This window comes from Anser anser (genome assembly GCF_964211835.1).
Source record: "Anser anser genome assembly, chromosome: 2".
Taxonomy (NCBI): domain Eukaryota; kingdom Metazoa; phylum Chordata; class Aves; order Anseriformes; family Anatidae; genus Anser; species Anser anser.
This window is the reverse complement of record NC_139721.1, coordinates 227,096-240,486: the sequence shown is the minus strand read 5'-3', so window position 1 is coordinate 240,486 and position 13,391 is coordinate 227,096. Positions and strand designations below refer to the sequence as shown.

Here is a 13,391-nt window from a genome sequence, read left to right as displayed (position 1 = left end):
TGCTTCTTGGTCAGCTGGGCATTTGTCGAAATTGCTTAGATTACAGTCAAGTTTTACATTACACTGTAGAAGGGTTAGTGAGTGTTGAGTATAGTGTTTTTGTCCACTCTTGGCAGGAGATAGACCACATATCTTCATGCCTTTTAAGCATGTTTTGTTCACAGAAAATGAACTAGGGAAGGGAGAGTTAAGAAAATGCATGAGGAGAAGCTGCTTGGAGCTGCCTTGGTTTTGAGCTGTTAGATTCCGTGTAACTGTTTCGAAGTTATGCAGACCAGCTTCTCAGCTTCACTTTGCTTCTGATAGCAAGGTGTAGTTTTTTATTCAGCTCTCAAGAGAAGTGTCTGGCTGATTCTTTGGGTAGCGTTAAGTCCTTGCTTTTATTGGCATCAGCAGGAATCAGTCAGTTACCATATTGAGCTCCTTTTGGTAAGACAAGGATGGACTGTCCCCTACTACCACAGATCTCACAGATCTGGTCTTAGGAGCCATCTTCTGTAAATGCTAGAGCAAGTGCAATGACATGATGGCAGCTGGGGCTCATGTCTTGTTTCCAGAGGTCCCCAGGCAGCACCACATGTGCTGTGTGGGAGGGAGGACTGGATTGTCCTGCACATGGTGCTTCAGCCTCACTAATCTGTATTTTCTTTAAGTGCATGCCACTGGTTTTATTACTTTCTTTCTAATCTTCTATCTTCTGCTTCTTTCCAGTTCTCTGATCTGTGTGCTGTCACTTGTGACCCCATCAATTCGCACCATCTTGGGCTTTCCTTTTTCTCCCTGTGTCATCAGTGCCCTTACAGGACATGTGGTGCCCCCCCCATCCTCACCTCACCCCCACACACCCACTCCCCTGTCCTCTGTAGGGAGAAACACACTGAGGACCATGCTACATAAGTGTTCTCAGTGCACGCAACTGCTGACAGTGGTGCCATAGGAAGAGTGTGACTGAGAAGGTACAGGCACATATAGAGGGGGAACAGCAGTCCAGCAAGGCCTATATGCATCTCGGCAGGTTTCCCAATGTGCGCATATGGATGCACTCATCTCTGCAATTGCAAGTGTTTCAGGGCCTGCGGCAAATAGACCCTTCATAATGTGCATGCCCGTTTTGCATCGGTGTGGCCTCACCTTGAGTAGTGTGTGCAGTTTGGGGCTCTGCAATATAAGAAGGATATAAAAATAATAGAGTCTGCCCAAAGGAGGGCAACAAAGATGGTTAAAGGACTAGAGGGGAAGATGTATGAGGAGCAGCTGAGGTCACTTGGTTTGTTCAGCCTAGAGAAGAGGAGACTGAAGGGAGGCCTCATGGCGGCCTGCAGCTCCCTCACGAGGGGAGCGGAGGGGCAGGCGCTGAGCTCTGCTCTCTGGTGACAGCGACAGGACCCGAGGGAACAGCATGGAGCTGGGACAGGGGAGGGTCAGGCTGGGTGTTAGGGAAAGCTTCTTCACTGAGAGGGTGGTTGGGCACTGGAACAGGCTCCCCAGAGACATGATCATGGTCCCAAGCCTGTTAGTGGTGTTCAAGAAGCATTTGGACAACATTCTTAGAGATATAGTTTAACTCTTAGGTTGCCCTGTATGGAGTCAGGAGCTGGGCTCAATGACTGTCATGTGTTCCTTCCAACTGGGGATATTCTGTGATTCCATGATCCCATTTTATCATGGTCAAAGGTGCATGCTAAAGGTGGTCAGATATATGTATGCCAATGTACACTGAGGCGATCAAATGTGCATGCACATACACACACTCATGTCCTGTATGCCCTCAGTCTGCTTCATACATGCACACACTTCTTTGAAACTACCTGCTGGGCATTTCCACTGGTCTGCTGAGTGTTTCTAGTCCTTTCCTCCCAGCACATGAGGGCCCACCTACTTAGGCTCTGAAGGCTAACACTTCTGGGTACATCATCCCAGACTGCCCTCTGGAGGTTGCTGCTTCTTCTACAGCAGTTGGTGTTGGGCAGGATCAGATATATAGGAGCCTGTTTTAATCAAGGCTATGCCTATTATCAGACTCACACTTCCCCTTGCCAGGGTATGTTCATGTATCTGCTTCTTTCTTTCCCTGTGCTTGTCCGCTGTAATGTTCATCACCATCATCTCCTCTTCCTTTTCCTCCTCCTTCTCTTCTTCCTCCTCCTCCTCCTCTTCCTCCTCCTCAGATCCTCAACTCTTGAAGACAGTATTAAACAGTACGAGCAGGATCTGGCCAGGAAGCTGTACCAGTCCCGACAGTGGGCACCTGCTCCCGGGGCCAGGCCAGCTCAGATGTCTAGTCCAGTGCAGAGTCACGCCTCAAGAATCCCTGGGTCAGGAAGCCAATCCAGGTGTGCACAGCCCCAACCCTGCTGGCTGCATGCTCAACTGTCCTGTCTGTGTCCCCACATCCTAATGCAGTGCTCCAAGCTGTAGCCTGCTAGGGGTAGGGAGAAGATTTTTAGCAGTTGCTGGTATCCATTTCCCTAAGGTCCCACAGACTATTAACAGTTAATGAGAATGAAGGGGGGATGCTGGGTCTGTGTGGCTGGGTGGGAGCAGACATTTCTGAGGGCTGAACCTACTTTTTCTTAGGTATTTCATAATCTCCTAATGGCATAAGAGGGTTAAGATGCAGCACGCTGAGAGCAAAGAGGAGAGTGAAACAAACCCTATTTATCTGAGTCCTGGCCATTCCCCTCCTTGTTCCCTAATTTGGGTTGCTCTCCTTCCTATATGGCACCTCTGAGAAGGCCTGCAGCATCTCATTGGGTTGATGCTTGGCTCCAAGCTCTGTCTCTTCAACACACATGACAGCATGCGTGTTTCAGGACAGCAGTCTGATGAGAGCAAACCAAGCTGTTCTCCTCTCCTGCTTTGAAAATCTGTCTGCCTCAGGGAACCAAAAGTGCCTAATCTGCCTTTCTGTACTCAGCTTACTGACTGTGGTCCAGTTGCTGGGCACAGAAGAGGGCATTATCTTTTACAGAGAAGGCAGTATCTGATGTCTTTTTCTCCCTCCCTCCTCCTTTCTGAGACAGGATGAAATCCCTTGAACAGGATGCTCTTAAAGCCCAAATGGTCATTGCCAAGTCCAAGGAGGGGAAAAAACGCAGCACTCTGGAGCAGCTGGCAGAGTCACCTTCACCTGTTCCTACCCCATCACCAACACCACTGGAAGGTACTGTACAGCTATCTGTATCTCTGAGGAAAAAAAGTTAATGCTTCTGTAGATTAACTTATTTGAAAACAGACTTGCTGAAAGCAGTTTCTTCGTTCAGCTGAGGTTGGAAGTGCCTTCTAAGCACATGACACTTCTCTGCATAGGAGATAATCCTGACACGTAGAAAACTTGAGAGACCAATACATTTGAGTTACAGTTCCAGGGAACCAGAGCAGAACTGAAAGGAGCATCATGACTAAAAAGGAGAGAGGCATTTTTTCTGAGATTGCGGTGCCTTCCCTGAGTCTAGTCTTTTATCACACTTAAATACTGCTAAGTGGAATGTGTGGGTTTGTGTGTGTATGTGTTGCATATAATACAGGCATTCACTGAATAATGTTTTTGTGTTATCTTTTGCAGATTGCAGTCCCAGGAACGTCACTTCACCGGGAAGGCTGGTATGACATATTCTGCTTGCTTCTGTTCTCTCACCTGTAATCCTGGGGTTTCTCAGTTACTCACCTTGGGTGTGAATAGTGCATCTGGACAATGGGATCCCTATTTAAACATTTAATCCGAATCTGGCTGCGTGATGTACAGAACTGTGAAGAGGAGGGCACTGTGGATGGAACTCTGTCATACTGATTGCTAGAGGCATCCCCCTTTGTTACAGCTACTCTGTAGCATCTGTTTTCCATTTCTCTGTTTTACTATTTCATCCCTTTCTTGGTTCTTTTACGCCATTTCCATGTTCAGAAAGCCTTTTACTTTAGAGACTTTGCCCCCTTGTCTCTTCAATAGCACAATACTGAGAACTTTAACTGAAATCAACATCTTACTTTTTCTAAGCACTGTATAAATGCAACAGGACATTGTTGCAAAGAACTGTCAAAATCAGTAAGACCACAGAATGGTGGGAGCAGCTGCACAGAAAGAGGACCTAGCTTTGCCTAAGGTCACACAATACAGATAACTCCAAATTGAAATATCAGCCGTGCTAGAACTACCAGGAATCTTGCCACTGATTTTCCCACACACACTAGGTTACATAAGAACCCTGTTTTGTATGTGCAGTTTACTAGAGCATATGCTTTCTCTGCAACTTGGAGCACCTGTCTTCACACCAGAATAGATGAAAGACTGTGTCCATGAGTTGCCTTTTTTTTCAGAGGCTGTATCTAGACACTGTTGTCCATAACTGAGAATGACGCTCTGCTTCCAACTCTGCGTAGATCACTCACTGTGCTGCTCTCTCTCCATCCATTTCTCTCTCCTTACTCTCTTCTCTGTTTCTTCTCATTTGCTGTTCCTTCTAGTCCATGTCTGAAAAGAAGTTTGACTACCGGGAATTTGCTGCTATTCCTTCCTCCAAACCTGTTTACGAAATCCAGGTATAAACTGCATGCTGAATTTCTGCCATCTGTTGGATGGGTTAGGGTTTGATGTGATAGAATTGCCAGCACTTGAAGTGATGACCTTCAGTAGAGAGGCTGAATGACTTGAGGAAGTCCTCTTCAGAGTCGCTGTGTATGGGGCAATGACGACTGACCATGTTGTATAATTGAGAGGTTATTGGAGACTTCAGTCAAGTTGTTAAAAAGTTGCTCCAGACAGTTTTAAAACTAGTGTCAAAGCCTTTGCAAATACAAAGTAACTGCATCTTCACTTTAACTGATCATGAAATATTAAGTGAAAGATGAGAACTAAAAGGGAAGAAAAAACTATAGAAATAATTGCCAACAAGTTGCAAATTGGAGTTAATGTTAACTTCAAACTGGAATGTATCCAGCATCCTGCCCAAGAAGCAGCTGTTGACAATTGTCTTATGCTGTAACGCTGCTGTAGATTAATTATGAAGTAATAGTGGTAAGAGGACACCAAGTCTGGGGCATGAGCACCTTGGCAAGGTTCCTTGAGGGGGGAAGCAAACTCATGTCATTTAAGCTGCTTTGTCATTCATGTGAGCTGCCTGTTTTTGCATTTGTCTGATTTAGTCATTAACTGATTGCACGTGACAGATGATTTGAGCAGATATTATACATCTGTAATTATTTTTTTGTTTTAGCTTTATGAAAAGACAACGAGGCAGATACCTGCATTTACATTGTAGTTTGCGTGGGGAGCTAGCACATACTGGCATGTTAGGCTTTAACCTGCTGCCATGACACAAATGTTCCAGGTCCCAAGAGGTCTTTTTCCCAATGCCAGGCTGACTTTAGCAGAGTTCCAGTTTGAGGAGTCTCAGGCAGTTAAACATTTGATTCATATTCTTGGCTGACGGCTTTTGCTGGTTGTATTGCCCAGCCCTTCGTAGTCACTGATCTTTTTCTCTAAGAATCCCTTCCCTGTTGTGGTGCACACTTGTCCAGGTTTTGTACCAAGTAAGTGAGTAGAGAGTGGGAGTGGCAACTCAAGCCCCACTGGCAGCCCTGTGCTACCTGAGTTTCCCCGAGCCTCTGCTGAGGTCATAGTGCAGCACTGTGTCTTTATGCAGCTGAAAAGTTACCTCTAAGTGATAAGGCTACACCTCCAAGTGATCAGGCAGTTCCTCTGGACCTCTCACAGCAGTGCAGTTAATTACAAGGCTGCATTTCTTCCTGGCCATAGTCACGCAACTGTCAGTCACTTTGGATCAGCACAATGCTATTTGGCTGCACTGTGTTCCTCAGCAATACATGCCAAAGTCAACACAGCTCCCTATGTTCTGCTCTCTGCTGTTCACGAAGAACATGATTTCTACCTTGCATTCACTTTATTTCTAAGTCACTCAATGAACTGAGATCATCTCCCACTCTTTCCTACCCTCACCAATTTCACTGATTGCATAAAATAGGCAAAATTTATACGTAAATGAGAGTATTTCTCACAGCTGTGAAACTTCCTTAATGCTTTCCATAGAAGTGAATAGAGCCATCATTCTTTATCCTACTACAACTGAGTTTCTACTTGTGTTCTTGAGCTGAACAAGAAGACTCCTAAAAGAAGATTTTGATCAATGGTGGCCAAAAGTTTCAGAAATTTGTCATTATTAAACCTGTGGAATACTAAGCTCTTCTGAAACATTTGTATAGCTCGGAAGTGTTGAGCTCAGTGTAAGTATTGTGTACAAACTTAGAAAGAATACTAAAAGTAATAAAAGCAGCCATTTTTGATGCAAACAGTACTTTTACAGAGTACTTTGATCTTTCTGTCCTTGAAGTCCTATACACAGCTAGATCAAATTTTCTACTTGAGTGAAGTAAGCAGTACTTGGGACATTTATGCCAGTGTCCAGAGTAGTGCTGATTTTCAAGCCACCTCAAGTTTATGACCATGAGCAAAGTTGATTTTTCATTGTGTTGTCACTCTGACCTGGTGAACTACAGACAGCTCTGGTTGGTTGTTGGAACAGGCTTCATTTTGTGAAGTCTTTAATGTTAGCAGGAACTGGTACAGTTTCATAGCTATCATTTAGCCATTTTTCCAGAGCTGTCTCTGCCACCTCTTGGGATGTAAGCACTTTCTATCCCATGTCAGTTATCTGTACACACCTGAATAAAGAAAAATCTTGTTTTTGCCTAAGAAGCTAGGCCTGGGAACAGTGCAGGTACAGAATTAGGATCCAAGACTCTCAAAGAAATGTAGCTGTCTTATGTCATTGCTCCCCTCCCATGCTTCTACTCCTTTTAAATTGTCTTTATGCTTTTTGCCTTTCCTGTCACTTTCTATCCCCTCCTCCCTACCCCTGCAAAGTAATGGGAGAGTAATGTGGTGCGCTGACATGCCTCTAATCTCACAATTCAGACACTGGGCTGGTTGACTTCAGCTCAAAAGGTTAATGTGTAATCACACACACAATTGTAGGGGTTGGAAGGGACCTCGAGAGATCATCGGGTCCAACCCCCATGTTGGGGAGTTGGGGGGTAAACATGTGAATTCACTGAGGGTCATGCCCTGGCTGCTTTATCACCAGAGCCTTTGAGGGCAAAAAGTTCTCTGTAGTGTGTTGGAAGGCTGGAGGTGGGGAATTACCTGGCACTGCTGTTACAGAGGTGGATGCTTCTGTCTTCTGCTCTTTTCCAGTCACCCGATGCAGCTGATGACCTCAGATACATAGATGACAGAAATAACTCAGGTAAGCTGATGGCCAGAGGATTCTTCTTTGTACTACTGCTTGTGTCCCATCACAGTTCTAGAGTTCACCTTTGCCTGCTTATGGAATCCCTGAGGACTTCAACTTCTTGCTGCTTGAAGCAATGACTTTTTTTTTTTTTTGTCCATTCTAGAATGAAACCTTGAAACTTGCTACATTCAGTTTTGGGTAGGATATCTGCATTGCACTTCAGTGATGGCTAATTTGCTGAGAACTGTGTGTTACAAGCATGCCTAATCTCCTTCCTGTTTTGTGTTCTGGAGTAACAAATGATAGTAGAACATGGGTGGGAAGCTTTGGCCTCTGGCACCTGCTGGCAGTGGATAATGTCCATTGTTCACAGTCTTCCTTGTGCTTATTCTGCTAAAGCAAAGAATCTCACTGCCAGCAGCAACAACTAAAGTCATCCTGGTTTAGGATTTGAGAGCATTTGGATGTAGCCAGGTGACTCTTCAGGTCACCTTGTGAATCTTTGTGCATGGTCACCTAAATAAACGCTAATTAAAGCTTTGACTCTTCGGACTGTGCTAGCTACAGTACGTCTTTCTGTTCCCAACTATAACAGACACGCTCAGACTATCTTCCACATCTTTTCAGGTGGCTCAAGTAGTAGTGTGGAGCTCAGCAGGGCCTGCCTCATCCTTAATAGTATTTTTGTTTCATTCAACAGTTGATGCTGGGTTTCTTCTGCCTATTCCACAGCTATTTATTTTTCTTTTATTTTACACAAGAAACAGTTCAGCTCTCAATTTTGTCTTTGCAAATCTCTCTTGGTAAAGGCTGCACTCCAGATTGCTGATTAACGTACAGACCATTTCCAAAGGAGGTTCTGCTGTAGAGATGTTCAACAAAAACGTACTTTCCTGAGAACAGTATCTATTTCTCATGCCTGTGTATACTTCCCAACCCTGTTTTTTTCTTTTGAGGTGGTCCATTCGCGTAGTCTCCATAACCTGCATAAGACAGGTCACAGAAGGATCAAGAAATAATCAGCAATTGCACAATGGTTTCAGACTTCACTATTGCCTGTCATTGGTCTGTTGCATCCTCATAGAGAATAGAGGCCATAGAGAAAAGATGGTGGTGCTCTATTAAGAGGTTTCTGTTTGATTGTTTCGGGTTTTTTTTGAGCCAGTCTTTAATTCTTATTTAATCCTTAAGTTACCATTGTATGAAGCTGTGATATACACCAAAAAGGATGCAGGTTTTCCAAAATCGATTTGGAAGGATAGCAGCTGAAGATGCAGCTGGACTCTCTTGGTATGGGTCAAAGGTTAGACTAGATGATCTTAGATGTCTTTTCCAACCTGAATGACTCTATGAAAGCTCTCAAATTTTTGTTTGTTTCTTTGTTTCCATTTTTTTCCCATCTCGTTCTTCCAGGAAATGCAATATTCCAGTCAGCGTATAGATTTAAAAAAAATAAATAAATTCATGAAGCATACATTGATTTTTGGGCAAATATTATCATTTGTTTTGGGACTCAAAAACCTCTCCTTTTCAGCAACAGTTCCAGCCTCCTGCTGGTCCTGCGTTTGCCTCTTTTCAGATATTTTTCTTAGAATATGTGGAGACAATATTTGGAATAAAATATTTAACTGAGAAAATTCGTGATAATTGGAGTGATTTTTATTTGTATTTTTCTTTACTGTAATGGGAAAAGGAAGGAAAAAACTATTACCAAAAATTAAAGGGGTATGTATTTAATACATCTTTAGTCATGTCTAATTGCTACATTTAGCGACACCTCTTCTGTGTACTCCTCTGCATGTCTGACACGAGCTACTGGGAATGCCAAGAAAAGAACATAAAAGAAGCCTAACACAATTCTTTCCAGAATACTGCTCCAGGCTACAACAAACTGTGGTGTTACATTTTATAAGCCAGAGGCCTTTAATTTCAGAGGTGTTTGCTTCTTTCTTGAATCTACACACATTTGCAGTAATTTTCACCTTCCATGTTATTGCCCAGTCAACTCTGTAAAATCCTAATACACTTTTTGTAGCTGAGTTTCATTTGACTACTCTGATACACAGCTTGGAATAATCAGCAATTTTTCTCAATGCAGTCATAATCACTTCTACTCCTCATTAGTTACCAAAACCTGACCCTGCTATAGATAGCTACTCCATTTTGTGATGCCAGGTAATTTTTTCCTACAATTTTTCAATGCTTTATCTATTTATACACTAAAGGATGTGTCGTCTTATCCTATGGCAGCTTATTTTCATTAAGAGCTTTAGCTGAAGATTAAAATATTTTTTTGAAAAGTCCGGTACACTGTGTTGAGATCATACTTATTTGCATGTTTGATGACTCCTTTGAGAAATTTTAGTGGTCTAAGAGCAATGAATTCCCTCTGAGACACGTTGATTCCTCTCCCCAGTTTGAATTTATCTGCATGTCTGTCAATGCTTTTGTTTTATGCCAGCTTGCTTTGTTCGGAAGTCAATAATCTATTTGTCAATCCCAGAATCCTTTCAAGATACCAGTTTTGTCACCTATGTTCACTTGGTTCTGAGGCCTTTTCAAACAACAGGTTGATGCTACAGTTATTAGTTCAGGAAGGCTTCTGGATTATAACAAATATTCCTATGTGGGTAGTGTAACTAAGGGGACATTACATCTTGGAACATGGCTCTAGAGCAGAGGGTGGCCTACCAGGTACAGCTCCGCATCAGCAGACTGTGCACCTTTGATCTGATATACCTTCATAGACTTCTGTATTTGAGGTTCTCTATTAAATTCAATGACTTCAGGCAGGCTTCCCAGGAGCCAGTTTGTACTTGAAGGAAAAATTCTGGGGCTTCATGAAACTTTTTTCCTTTTTACACAAGTATCTCACAGTAGATGCTCAAGCAATATTATCACAAGGGGCTTATGTTCCAGGTGTATGTAAAAGTACATGGGGTAAGCTGCGCCAGTTCTTTTCAGGAGAGTAAGGAGCCACTTAACAGCAGTGTACTTCAGATGCGGAATACATCCTGAAAGGCCTGAGACCAAGTTAACTGAGGGTCAGTCCTGCCAGAATATCTTTTCTGGTGAGTTATTTTGGTGGGGGACCCAAGTTGAAGTCTAAATTCACAGAAAGGGCCTTTAGTCATGCAACTTCAGCATTAACCAAGGCCAAAATGCTCACCTCTCTCAGTAGCTACTGCATACCATCCTGGTGCTCATACTGCTCTTCAGGGCTTGATACTCTTTTGAAACTAGCAAAATGCTTAGAGCACTAACATACGCCTCAGTCTCTTCAGTGTACTTGATTTTTTCCTAAAGCTTGGTGCTTCCATACTGTTTTCAGTGAATCCCGGGTGTTAGGGGCAGATATCACCTGAGGTGTGTGACTTTCTTCCCAGACTCCACAATAGTCAGTACTTTAGGTACAGATCGTCTAAAAGTTCTGGGCATGGTATTACTTCATATCACATCTAAAGACTCCAGCACTGTCTCAAATTCAGTACCTGGGTATATCCCTCTGTCATCATTAACTGTATCAGCTAAATACTTAACCTGACACTTTCTCCTAAAATCTCAACTTCTGTTGTTTGTGCAGTTCCTCAGGAGCAAGATGGGCAGCCAGAGGAAGAGGAAACGTTACTAACACATGATTCATCAACACCTACTGCATCAGCACTTGAAGAAATGGCTCTGTACAGCAGCAAACGCAAACTCCGACACAGCCGGCGCAGTCTGGAGACTGCTGTCCCAACGTAGATGATCTGATGCACCTGGGTGATAGAATAGCCCAACACAGGGCTCTTGAACTTCCTGTGCTCCAGGAACAGCACTGCCTCCTGGACTCTGGATGGGAACTGAGCACCCCAGGGAGCGTTGTGGTTAACTAACTTCCTTTAAGGCTGTGAACCACCCTCTTTTCTCACCCAATAGTGCACTGGGGCATGTCCTAAACAAAATGGGACAACACTAGACTAAGATGGCCAATTGAGAGGAGGTGTGGGTAGGACAGTGGGCAGCTGCAGTTTGTTAGCCTGTAAATATTGGGGGGGAGGGAGGGGGTAGGACAGAGAACATATGAGTGTAAGAGTGTGTAGGGCTCCAGCTGTTATTTCCTCAACTTGGATATTTTTTTAAATAGTTAATATGGGAGCTTCTACTCTGGTATGAATTAGAAGGAAGTTCCAGCCTTTGCTCCTATTTAATTTCTAGTCTTTTGCCAAGAAGCATCTCCTTCCACCTCCCACACTGTGTCACCTCACTTTCTTTTGGGAGTGTGTGGAAGTAGGTAGCTTGGAGGCAAAAAGGAAAAAAAAAGGAATTTCAGTGAAGTGCCTCCCTCTGACACTGACAACTGACTCAAGCAAAGACGACTGAACAAGCAGGAGCCTGTGCCAGCTCTAGGAAGCATCAGCTCCATTTCACTTGCCTCTGTGAGTGCAGCAATCTGTCCCATGTAGAAGAATGCTCCTGACACTATTTTGTGCTATTCTGGGAGACAGGTACCTACCTAGAGATACACATAATTGTGTGCATGCAGCGTGAACCACTCTACCTGCATGCTGCTCTAAGTGTCAGAGGAGGCCAGGTATCTGTCTTCTGTCCACATCATGTCTGATTTGGTGAACTGCGGCAGAAATGAGGAAGGAGTCGAAAAGGTGTAGCAAGGGTATAGCAGTGTGCATGTGTGACAGCAATAGAGAGCAGAGTAGTTGGGGGTTAGGATACGGTGGCAGAGGTAGGAGGTGTAAACAGCAGATAAGGTAGTGGGTTAGGATTCAGGAAATGGGGAAGGGTAGGAAATGGCATTGCTGGGGTCAAGTTAGGAGTAATAGGGTCTTACAGATAGGAGGATACTAGTAAGTGACTCCATTGTGTTGCCCGCTAGCTGTGAAATGAAATGTGATATCGTGAGGGGTGCTCAGTGTGGGACTCTCAAGGAGTGCCTGCTAGGCAGGGAGCACAATGAAGTGAGATGGATCTGGCCTATGCCTTGCAATAACTACACAGTTCTGCTTTCTGCCAGCTTGTTGTCTTCAGGCCCCTGCCCATGTAGAACAGGGCAAATACATGCAGGAGGAAAAAATAAAAATGAAAAAGGAGCAGGGGTGTGATTCCTGGTTTCCATGAAAGGGCCGTGAACAGTCTGTATCAAGTGAGCTCTGCATTTGTGGAGGAGACTGACACCGCTTATTGCTCTGAAATCAGTCTCTGCTGCTCTGCTGCCCACTACTGAAGTAAAACATCCCTTTTCTTTTTTTGTGATTTTTTTTGGTTGTTTTTGTCTGTTTGGGTTTTGTTTGTTTGTTTTGGTTTGTTTTTGTTAATGCCTCCAATAGAGAGAAAGACATCTGAACTTGACAGTAGTCTGATCTGTCTACCCAGGTACAATGGTGCTCTCTGGTGAACCAGTCCATCAGTAAGACCAGAGTTGTATCTTAAGCCTCTCAGTGGCTGGATGGGGCTTGGGAGTGGCAGGCACTTCTGCTTGTATATTTGCTGAATGACTGGATGCATTTTTTTTATAGTTGAAACTCTCCCTTCATGCCAAAATCCAGTGGATCATTTTTAACTGACTTCATGTTTTAATTTTACAGGTCTCTGAAGGGGGAACTCAGATAATCTCAAGCTGCAGCTATAGCTGCTTCCATCATCAGCAATTTGAGCTTTTCCTTTTTAAAATCTAATTTTAGCATATGCTTTTTAACAAGAGCAATTTTGGAAACAATCCTGGATTGGTTTTGGTGACTAACGTGATTTTTTTCTTTCCCTTTGTGGTACCTGGTGCCAGGTTCTGGGTTCTCTCCCCTTCTCTCCTGAGAGACTCTGAGGGAAAATTAGCGCATCAAGACTGTAACTAGTGAAATTTGTACAACCAAAGAAATCTATTTTGTGGTTCAAGGATAATAAAGTTTACTTTACATTTTAGAACCTTTAGTTAATGTGGTTTGCCCTGTGTGAAGTCTGCAATTTCTATACCAACACTTTCTTTCTGATGATTAGCAAACGTATAATCTAGCAATCATGCTGGTAATTTTCCTGCTTCTAGTTTCCTGAAAGGGGATGAAGTTTTGAGTAAGAGAGAACAGCCAGGGGCTGCTGGTATATTGGGAATCAACAGGGAAACAAACACCTGTGAAATGCCTAAAAGGAATTAGG

General features: G+C 43.6%; 1 protein-coding gene across 19 annotated transcripts in view; it reads left to right on the top strand.

Annotated features, from left to right (window-relative positions):
- The window catches only part of SCRIB (scribble planar cell polarity protein), a 118,568-nt gene extending 105,408 nt beyond the window's left edge, over positions 1–13,160 (top strand). For 17 of the 19 annotated variants that reach the window (XM_083826317.1, XM_083826303.1, XM_083826321.1 and 14 more), the window contains 5 exons: positions 3,024–3,163; positions 3,566–3,603; positions 4,462–4,536; positions 7,208–7,259; positions 10,831–13,160. In XM_083826317.1, coding sequence (XP_083682443.1) covers positions 3,024–3,163; positions 3,566–3,603; positions 4,462–4,536; positions 7,208–7,259; positions 10,831–10,991 — 466 coding nt within the window. In that variant the 3' untranslated portion in view covers positions 10,992–13,160. The remainder of the gene's footprint in view (positions 1–3,023; positions 3,164–3,565; positions 3,604–4,461; positions 4,537–7,207; positions 7,260–10,830) is intronic. The other 2 variants (XM_083826318.1, XM_083826313.1) reach the window with 1 other exon arrangement.
- The last annotated feature ends 231 nt before the right edge of the window (positions 13,161–13,391 follow it).